Source organism: Mizuhopecten yessoensis, unplaced genomic scaffold (assembly GCF_002113885.1).
Source record: "Mizuhopecten yessoensis strain PY_sf001 unplaced genomic scaffold, ASM211388v2 scaffold10143, whole genome shotgun sequence".
NCBI lineage: Eukaryota > Metazoa > Mollusca > Bivalvia > Pectinida > Pectinidae > Mizuhopecten > Mizuhopecten yessoensis.
In genome coordinates this window covers 3,455-14,157 of record NW_018408400.1, presented here as the reverse complement: position 1 = coordinate 14,157, position 10,703 = coordinate 3,455, and the positions used below count along the sequence as shown (strand labels likewise).

At 37.2% G+C, this 10,703-nt stretch overlaps 1 protein-coding gene across 1 annotated transcript in view; it reads left to right on the top strand.

The window, feature by feature from the left end:
- Positions 1 to 9,669, top strand: part of LOC110459623 (mucin-5AC-like) — a 46,252-nt gene extending 36,583 nt beyond the window's left edge. The window contains exons 13-19 of the mRNA XM_021511969.1: positions 1,996 to 2,010; positions 3,621 to 3,699; positions 4,507 to 4,604; positions 8,020 to 8,152; positions 8,482 to 8,537; positions 9,020 to 9,053; positions 9,547 to 9,669. Coding sequence (XP_021367644.1) covers positions 1,996 to 2,010; positions 3,621 to 3,699; positions 4,507 to 4,604; positions 8,020 to 8,152; positions 8,482 to 8,537; positions 9,020 to 9,053; positions 9,547 to 9,669 — 538 coding nt within the window. The remainder of the gene's footprint in view (positions 1 to 1,995; positions 2,011 to 3,620; positions 3,700 to 4,506; positions 4,605 to 8,019; positions 8,153 to 8,481; positions 8,538 to 9,019; positions 9,054 to 9,546) is intronic.
- Positions 9,670 to 10,703: the final 1,034 nt, after the last annotated feature.

Sequence of the window (10,703 nt, the reverse complement as noted above, 5' to 3'; positions counted from 1 at the left end):
TTGAAGAAAAATTTATAAAATTCAACTGTGAAACCGTCTAGACCAGGTGATTTAAAGTTTCCCATATTTTTTAAAGAATTTAAACATTCCAATCTACTTAACAAGACTTCCATCTTATTAGCTTGTTCTGTTGTTATTTTTTTGTTGTATGGGTTTTCTTCATTGAAAAATAATTCAGAATGTGCGTCATCAATGTTTGCTTCTCTACTGATGTATAGTTCCTCATAAAATTTTGTTTGTTCTGTTATTATTTCTTTAATATCCGTAATCACTTTATTTTCATCCGTTATTAATCTAGGTATGAGCTTTTCTGTATAATGACGTTTTTCTAGATTACAGAAGTATTTTGTGCTTTTTTCCCCCTCTACCTTCCATTTTGCCTTTGACCTTAAAATCATCCCTTTAATCTTTTCTTCCCTTATATTTTTAAGTTCTAGTTCTGCTCTTTCTATGTCTGCACTAATGTCGTTTTGTGTTTCATCCGAATATAACTTACTTAGCTTCTCTTCTAATTTTTCTTCAGTACAGTTTCTCATTTTCTTAAGATATGAACAATATTTTATAGTTATACCCCTTATCATTAGTTTAATAGTTTCGTATAAAAGTTGGTCGTCAATTGAATATATAGTGTTATTTTATTCATCAGGTATTCTATATTGATTTAATGTTTCCACAATACACTGTTTTACCTTTGGTACATAATTAGCATCGTGCAGTAAAGTATTGTTAAATTTCCAGGTACCTTTTCCTCTCTGCTGCTCAATAAATTTAAAAGAAACAGAAACTGGAGTGTGATCAGATCTATAACTTACCCCAATGTCTGTATTTGAAACACAAGATACTAAATCAGAAGATATCAGAAAATAATCTAGACGTGCCTGTTTTTTATGTGGACCCCGCCATGTATATCGTTTTGTATCTGGGTTAGACTCTCTCCATATATCTAAAATATCTAATGTTGACATCATATCCAGAATTTTAGCTCGACTCTTTGTATTATTTTTATTTTTGTAATTAACAGTGTCTAAGTTATAGTTCTGTGGAACATTCCAATCTCCACATATAATGATAGAGTTATTATTTAGTGTTTCAAGTTTTCGTTGGATATTCTCAAAGAAGGACGGACTATCTTCGTTTGGGCCACATATTGCAGCCAAAATTATATTTCGATCAAATAATTTAATCTCAAGTATTAGAAAATTACCACTAGTGTCTTTAATTTCTTTCACGATGTCAAATTGAAATGCGTTTTTGAAGAGGATCGCTATTCCTCTACTACTACTAGAAAAGGAACAGAATTTTGCAGTATATCCCCATTCATTTAACCACTTTTGTTCAACTTTATCTGTGGAATGCGTGTCAATAAGGACAGAGATATCGTAGTTGATTCTACACTTGTCAAAAATGTCGCATCTTTTTATAGTGTTTGATGCTAGTCCCCGGCAATTAAAGCAGCCTATTTTTAAACTAACCATGGTCATTAAAGCCAAAAAATAGCTTGGAAATATCTTTAGGAACATTATCAGACAGCATTGAACATACAATCAGGTAGTATTGAAACGCAACATTGAACATTTTCTGAAAAGCTTCCCCAAAAATACCCACCCCCTTACCCCCCATACACACCCTACTTCCATTCATTAGGTTCTTTCAGAAAGGTCAGCCCAACCCCCTATACTAAATTTAACAATTAATATATACTTACAATTATGAACAAAATCAAAGTTTCTGTTTTCTGTTTTCGTGGCCATGTAGCAACAAGTCATGCATTTAGGTGTAGGAGTGCCTACAATTTAATGCTACAGTGAATTATCATAGTAATATATGAATATATCATGTTAAAAGGTACAGAAATATAATTAACTAAAATAAATAAATAAATGAATAAGTAAACCAGAGTAATGGTTTTGTTTTTCTAAAATCAAAATAAGGCGTGGTATTTTTTTTCAAACGTTATTTCATTATTATACTTGTTTTTTATTAAACATAATATAGCTATGCAGCTGGGAGGTCAGTATAAAATCCACCACCGAGTTTCCGACAAAAAAAATGTCCCTGTGTTCACATAGTCTTTCACTCGGGGCTGATTGGACACCGCCTCACAACACCATACCTAGATACAGTGCATTATTGTTGCATTTTTGTGGATTTTGGGAATAAATTGGTATTAGCTTAGCTTATCTACCCTATATTGATAAAAGCACGTAACCATTCCTACACGGCCACCAGATACATGTACACTATTTCACCGTGATATGAACGCTACTGTTCTTACTCGTTTTGATATCCACACACGCACCTATATACTCCTTACTTACAATATTACCAACACATTATACTCACACCATGCACTCCCAATTGTTCCGCCCCAATAATACATCCCACTCTTCACGTCAGCACATCCGTTTACCTTACACAAGTTTTGACTATAGCCCCTCGTGTTGACCTCATAATGGAATATTCCATTTTCCTTTTACCTGTACACGTGTTCCGTGTTTACTACACTGACACAGATATTTATATTTTCTGTCTGACATCTATATATCATATGTGTCCGCTATCACCATCTGTCATATATATATATATCCAAACAATAGGTGCCATACGCGGNATTACGGCCTTACCACATCCAGCCTTTAGGTTTCCCATCGCACTCTTCATAACCATGTCTCTATCGATTAGCGACATGAAACGCACAATGAAGTTCCTGGAATGGATATCACCTGATGGGAGCCTATGTATCGCTTGGAGAAGAATGGAGTGGACGTGCTTTCCGGAAAGTTTGAGGTCGGTCTTCAGAAATGTACGGAATTTAACTTCGGTCTCCTTGGGCGTCTCCGCAGATGAACCTGGTAAACCCTTGATAACAAGGTTCCATTTCCTTCCCCAAAGTTCCAGTTTGACCCTTTCGTTACTTTCTTCTTTTATTTTGGCGACAAATTCGGGTAGGTGTTGGTTATGAAGCGTTTTCATTTCGTCTGTTGTCCATTGGGCCGCTGCTTCTAATGTTTCAACTCGCTTAGTTACCTGGGTCACCTGCTCATTAACTTTTGCAATTTCTAGTTGGAACGAAAAGTGCAAGTTTTTGAAACACTGTGCAATATCCCTTAAGTTCTCGCACTTATACTCGGGCTCAGTGGAGCTGGTAGCCATCATGTTCGTATTGCACTGGATATTTTTATCGATACAGGTATGTAACCAGTTATACGTGAAATGCAGGTGCGCGGGCTATAAATAGACCTGGCTAATGTTGCAGGTAAAAATTCTAATTGTCAAATATTCAACAAATTAGAAAAGTTCAGCACCAATGAGTATACATAAAGTGTAATTTAAGTCCACACAAACGTATTTACGGTGTTCCCACATAGAGAACTTTGATATAGGTAGTAGTAAATGTGTATATATCGGAGGCGACACTCACCACGTCCACACGCTTCAGCTTGTCATACCGGAAGGTGTATGATGTAGGTGTCATCACTGTGACTTTATACTGAATGTCATTGTAGGTGTCCTCACTGTGACTTTATACTGAATGTCATTGTAGGTGTCCTCACTGTGACTTTATACTGAATGTCATTGTAGGTGTCCTCACTGTGACTTTATACTGAATGTCATTGTAGGTGTCCTCACTGTGACTTTGCGGCTGTGTTAGACCCAGGATACTCAGTGTTCCGATGTGCCAACCCAGCTTGTGAAAAAGTCAGTACTTTAAATCATTCTTCTTAAAGATTCTGAATGATTGTTTCATTAAGATATATTTCTGAAGAATATTCTTTTCGGTTTTCATCCATTTGCCAAGATATGTAATGTTTATTACAACTAACTATCTCAGCTAGATGTTTGTAATACTTATCTTGTGTATACTCCCTGTAACAAAGTCAGTAGGTAGCAGGGGTAGACTGGACTTGGGTTGTCTGTCTGTGGACACAATGTTGGTCATATTACTCCTCCCAAATCCTTTCCATCGATGGAGATGTGAACTAGAGTTACCTCTTTATGGAGACCTTTTGTATATAAACCTTGTTCACACTACTCATTTAACAGCACCTCACTGATTGGAATGATACTTGGTACACATACACTTAAATTGAAGGGATGTGAATAAAGTAAAATGGAGTTATTGCCCCTAGTTATGGAGGAATGCCCCTCTGTTTTAAACTATTCACAATGCTCATAAATACTGCATTAATTTGACTGATACTTGATACACAGAACACTTATATTTACAGTTAAACAAAGTATATATAATGGAGTTGCCTCCCCTATTGATGTAATGTTGCCCTTTCTTGAAAAAAGATTGAAAGATGTATTCTTACAGTTCTACGCACAGACAGATGGTATTAGTCTACCATTCTAGCAACAGATCTAGTTATAAACTGTCTTATATATGTGGCCTGTCTAAAACTGTATATTCAACTTTACATAATAAGGAATTAGAAAAAAACAGAGAGACATACTGGTGATATGAATGCTGTGATGGTTAGAGTTGTTCATATGTTTTGACAGGAAACATGTCGCCATTGTCAAGAGCCCTGGGCAGACCACATCGGGAAGACTTGTGATCAGGTGGAAAAGAAGGATGAGGTGAAACTGCGTGTTCAGTTGTAAGTAACTAGTGTTGACAGTGTTGACAGTGTTGACAGTGTTGACAGTGTAGACAGTGTTGACAGTGTTGACAGTGTTGACAGTGTAGACAGTGTTGACCAGGTGTCAGTTATCCTGTCAGCTTAGCAATGATTAAATGCAGTAGTAAATCTAGGATATTAATTTATCAACACTGCAAGTCATTTCTGAATTAAAACAATATTTTATTTTGGCATAAAACACAACAATGAGCATGTAATGCAGAAATTAGGAAAACTATTTTCTCTCATTTCCCTGTGTGTAAGATGGAGCTGTCCAGGGTAATAAAGGGGTGTAGGAAATTTCTATCTTACACCCCATTTCATGTGACGTGAGTTACAATGGCTCGACAATGACGTGACGTCACGAATTTGGAACTCTCCGATGCCGCAATGCGGAATAGGCGACGTGATGAAATTAAAACCTTTTACGATATATTTACCCTACACGTTAGAAAAATGTGATTATTTTTTATGAGCAAACATTGTTTGCAAATATGGGGTATGCTAAATCTGGCTAATTCATTTTCGTCTAAAAAGTTTAGGGGAAAAATTGTTATTTTCAAAATGGTGGCCAGTCCAAAAGCTTTTTCATGGTTTCTGAGCTTATTCTGGTGGTTGGAATAAGAGAAAAATACTCTTCCATGCCCAAGGGTGTAGGATAGGGAAATTCCATTTGAGGGGTTTTGCCAAATTTGAAAACCCCTCAAATGGAATTTCCCTATCCTACACCCCTGTGCATAAAAGAGTCTTATAGTATTAATGATTTGTTTGTTAATAGATTTTAAAAGCTTCCTGAGACTAGTCATGGATTACATGTTTTATATGCAATATACTAACAGGTGACACAAATTAACAGAAATTGTTGTTGCAATACAGACAAATGTAAAAAAGACAATATGAAGATAAATCACAAGCTAATATTTATCCATCATTCAAAAATATCCTTGGCTGTCAGGTTATCCTATTAAAAATTGTTCATCACGTAATGAAACCCAAAAAAGAATTGCAGAATGAATCACACTATCATCAACATTAAAATTAATTAATAAATCTATAGGATGACACAGATAGTGCACAGTGAGAAACAGCAAATACAGTCTTTCTGTAACTAGTGTCCATATTGCTGTAATCAGTGTTGACATCGCTGTTTCTAGTGTCAACATTGATGTAACTTGTGTTGGCATTGTAGTGTTCGGAAAAATTATTACCTCTTCAAAATAATTTATATAAATATCATTGGGATGAGTTTGGTTTCCAAAGTCTAGGAGTTTGTTTACTGTCCTGTAACACTGTATATATGTACAACTGATGATCTGTAAAGCCTAACCTGATAAAAGAACTAGAACTCTGACTTGCTGTAACTAGTGTTGACAATGCTCCAGGGGTGGAGACATTATACTTAATTATACCCCCTGCAACGAAGTTCTGACCATTTTTTACGGAGTTATTGCCCTTTGTTGAAAAATGCTTTCTCGCACAACTTCTCCAAAACCTCCGGGCCAATTTCAGTGAAAGTTTTCACATATGATAACTACCACCTGATGTTGTGCATCCAGGTTTTATTTTTTCAATCTGTCCTTTTTTTTTTGAGTAATGGCCCTTTGTTGAAAAATACTTGTCCTGACAACTCCTCCAAGACTATGCGGCAAATTTCAACGAAACTTTTCAGATATAAAAACTACTCCCTTATGTTGTGCATCCAGGTATTTTTTTCCAACCCTTTCTTATGGAGTTATGGCCCTTTGTTGAAAAATCTTTGTCCTGACAACTTCTCCTAATCTACTGGGCCAATTTCAATTTTTTTACAGATATGGTAAATGCCCCCCGACATTGTGCATCCAAGTAGTACTTTTTCATTCCAACCCTTTTAAAAGGAGTTATGGCCCTTGGTTGAATAGACCTTTGTCTGCCTCATAAACTACTGGGCCGATTTCAATGAAAGTTTACAGATATTGTAATTACCCCCTTAATGTCGTGCATCAGGCTAGTATTTTTTTCATTTCAACCCTTTTTAAGGAGTTATGGCCCTTTGTTGAAAATCTTTGTCCTGACATCTTTTCCTTAACTAATAGGACAATTTTAGCAAAACTGGTTCATCTGGGCTAACAAGATTTTGTATGTTAGTATGTTTTGGCATGGGGAGGGAGTACAGGAAGTATGTCAGTGACCAGTATACTTAAATACGTGTACAGCTCGGTCAATAAAGAAATTATTACTGGTGGGAGACTATGGATTGCATCCAATACTTTGCCTTAGTATGCCTTTAGCTTACAGTTCTGGTTTATATAGCAGCGGGGGGTATAAGTTAGCCTTTAGTTTACAGTTCTGGTTCATGTTGTACCAGGTGTATCACCATATAAGTATGATATTTAGAATTTTAGAACTTTAGGGAAAGAAATTTCTATATAAATTGTCCTGAAGAAGGCCACTGTTTGATAGACACTGCCAATAGATACACTAACCAATAAACTGACTGAATTACCATCTAAGTGTTGACAATGAGGTTAACATTGATAAAACTATATTGCTGTGTTGACCCTACTCTTACTTGTGTAGACAATGATGAATACAGTGGTGGCAGTGATGTTTTTTTAGGTCACCCGAGCTTTAGCTCAAGTGACCTATTGCTTTCCGTCTTCGTCCGTCGTCCGTTAACATTTTACATTTTCAACTTAAGCTGAAATACTAACAATGGGATTTCATTAATATATCATGGGAAGGTTACTGACATCTCCCTGACCAAGTGCTGTTATTTTTCGGGTCGATCAGAAATCCAATATGGCTGCCACGGACGCCATTTTGAAAAAGTATTTCAAACTTAAAGTCAAGTTCTGCTAGACCGATTGAATTGAAACTTGGTAGGAATGATCGACTCATGGTCCTGACAAAGAGTTGTTATTTTTTTGGGTAAATCAGAAATCCAATATGGCTGCCACTGCTGCCATTTTGAAAAACTATTTCAAACTTAAAGTCATGCAAGTTCTACTGGGCTGATTAAACTGAAACTTTGTAGGAATGATCGACTCATGGTCCTGACGAAGTGGGGTTTTTTCCTCGGGTCGATCAGAAATACAATTTGGCTGCCACGGCTGCTTTTTTGAAAATATAACTGAAACTCGGTCTAGGAATGATCAGCTCATGGTCCTGACAAACTTAAGCTAACTATTTTTTACTCAAATTGCTGCATATTTCAACAACAAAAATAAATACTGTAGGACTCGGGTGACCGTTAAGGCCCATGGGCCTCCTGTTTTAAGTTATGTAGGGTCAACAATGATGTTACTAGTGTACGAAAAGTTTAAAAAACATTCTTACTTTAATGTCATATGTTGAAATTTTGCTGTTGAGAATATTTGTACTTTTGTTGATATTATAATTATCATTATGTTGACAGTGAAGAGAAGATGACCATGGCCAAGATAAGAACCTGTATCAAATGTAAAACTAAATTCACCAAGTCAGAAGGCTGTAACAAGATGACCTGTCGCTGCGGTTCAAAGATGTGCTACATATGCCGAAAACCTAATGTAATTGTAGTTGTTTTTTCTCCAATGCTACATTTCCAGGGCATGTGGTTATGGTTGGTAAATCTGTTGTAAAATGTATATTGTAACCAGAATGTTTTTGTTTTTGTTTTCTTCTGATTCATCTGGAACATCAACTTGTAATAGCATACATGTGTAAACTAAGGTAATTTCATAACAAATACAAGTAAAAGATTATTTCAAACTGTTTCACATAGATTTGGAAATTACAAGAAAGAAAAGTTGTTAAATATTTCCAGAAAGACATTGTGTCCCTCTTGTATTTACTACAGGCATTATCAGTTCAATAATATGTTGTACTATTTGTACAGATTGACTACAATCACTTCTGTCAACATGTCCGAGAACCAGGCAAGGGTTGTGACAAGTGTACGGCCTGTTTCCTGTGGAGTACTGGAGAGGTAAGAACTGACAAGTGTACAGCCTGTTTTCTGTTGAGTACTGGGGAGGTAAGTTTACGGCCTGTGTCTTGTGGAGTACTGGAGGGGGAAGAACTGACAAGTGTACGGACTGTTTCCTGTGGAGTACTAATATGTTGTACTATTTGTACAGATTGACTACAATCCCTTCTGTCAACATGTCCGAGAACCAGACAAGGGTTGTGACAAGTGTGCGGCCTGTTTCCTATGGAGTACTGGAGAGGTAAGGGTATGGCCTGTTTCCTGTGGAGTACTAATATGTTGTACTATTTGTACAGATTGACTACAATCCCTTCTGTCAACATGTCCAAGAACCAGGCAAGGGTTGTGACAAGTGTACAGCCTGTTTTCTGTGGAGTACTGGAGAGGTAAGAACTGACAAGTGTACAGCCTGTTTTCTGTAGAGTACTGGAGAGGTAAGAACTGACAAGTGTACGGCCTGTTTCCTGTGGAGTACTGGAGAGGTAAGTGTACGGCCAGTTTCCTGTGGAGTACTGGAGAGGGAAGAACTGACAAGTGTACGGACTGTTTCCTGTGGAGTACTTGAGAGGTAAGTGTACAGCCTGTTTCCTGTGGAGTAGTGGAGAGGTAAGAACTGACGAGTGTACGGCCTGTTTCCTGGGGAGTAATGGAGAGGTAAGTGTACGGGCTGTTTCTTGTGGAGTACTGGAGAGGTAAGTGTACGGCTTGTTTCCTGTGGAGTACTGGGGAGGTAAGTTTACGGCCTGTGTCTTGTGGAGTACTGGAGAGGTAAGTGTACGGCCTGTTTCCTGTGGAGTACTGGAGAGGTAAGAATTGTACTGCCTCTGTGCTGCAAAGTTTAAAAAAGATAAGTTTGTTTTGTTTCTAATAACTTGTCAATACATGTATTTCGATACCTGAAACCTATACAATATTTAAGAATTTGTTATGAATTAAACTTGCTTGAAGATAACGTAGTTGTTTTGCTTTCTGAAGGAGGACGACAAGAGGGCAATAGAGGAAATTAGGAAGCAGGCAGAAGAAGCTAGAAAAGCACAAGGTAATGACATGTTTTTTATTTATTCAGATACATGCTGTATGATAGATTTTCCAATTTAGAAATGGATTAATAAAATTGGTTATTTTTTTGTAGCAATCGCGATGTAAAACACACACTGGATGTGATGCTATACATGCATATACTTAAGCATTGAACTGTTTTTGTATGGTATTTATGATCTATTTGAATGACACAGTTTTGCAAGCAAACAACTCATAATGCGCACCATACAAAAACAGTTCATTACTTATCTTTACGTTTTTCTCTTCCTCTTTTGTTCTTTTTTTACTTAAAATTTATATTTAAGATTAAACATGCCTGCCTTATCGACAGTCCACACAATTTCGTTCAATAGTTTGAACAACGTATTGTCGCGTGCTGATTGGCAAACAAAGTAGTTCTATGAAATTTTAACAAACACTTAAATTTTATTCCACAATTCAGAATCAATACAATTGCGTATGATATGTCTATAGGGTGATTTAAGTTTATCAATAGAAATCTGAGCTGAAAGTTAGATTTTAAATTGTTCCGATTTTTCCCTGGTAACAAATTTTGCGCATGGATAAATACAGTGAACACCGTGAATCCGACCTTAACCTCTTCGACGGAGTTATTTTTGGAAGTTAATTCGTNAGAGGTAAGTGTACGGCCTGTTTCCTGTGGAGTACTGGACAGGTAAAAATTGACAAGTGTACGGCCTGTTTCCTGTGGAGTACTGGAGAGGTAAGTGTACGGCCTGTTTCCTGTGTAGTACTGGACAGGTAAAAATTGACAAGTGTACGGCCTGTTTCCTGTGGAGTAATGGAGAGGTAAGGGTACGGCCTGTTTCCTGGGGAGGACTGGACAGGTAAAAATTGACAAGTGTACGGCCTGTTTCCTGTGGAGTACTTGAGAGGTAAGTGTACAGCCTGTTTCCTGTGGAGTACTGGAGAGGTAAGTGTACGGCCTGTTTCCTGTGGAGTACTGGAGAGGTAAGTGTACGGCCCGTTTCCTGTGGAGTACTGGAGAGGTAAATGTACGGCCTGTTTCCTGTGGAGTACTGGAGAGGTAAGTGTACGGCCCGTTTCCTGTGGAGTACTGGAGAGGTAAA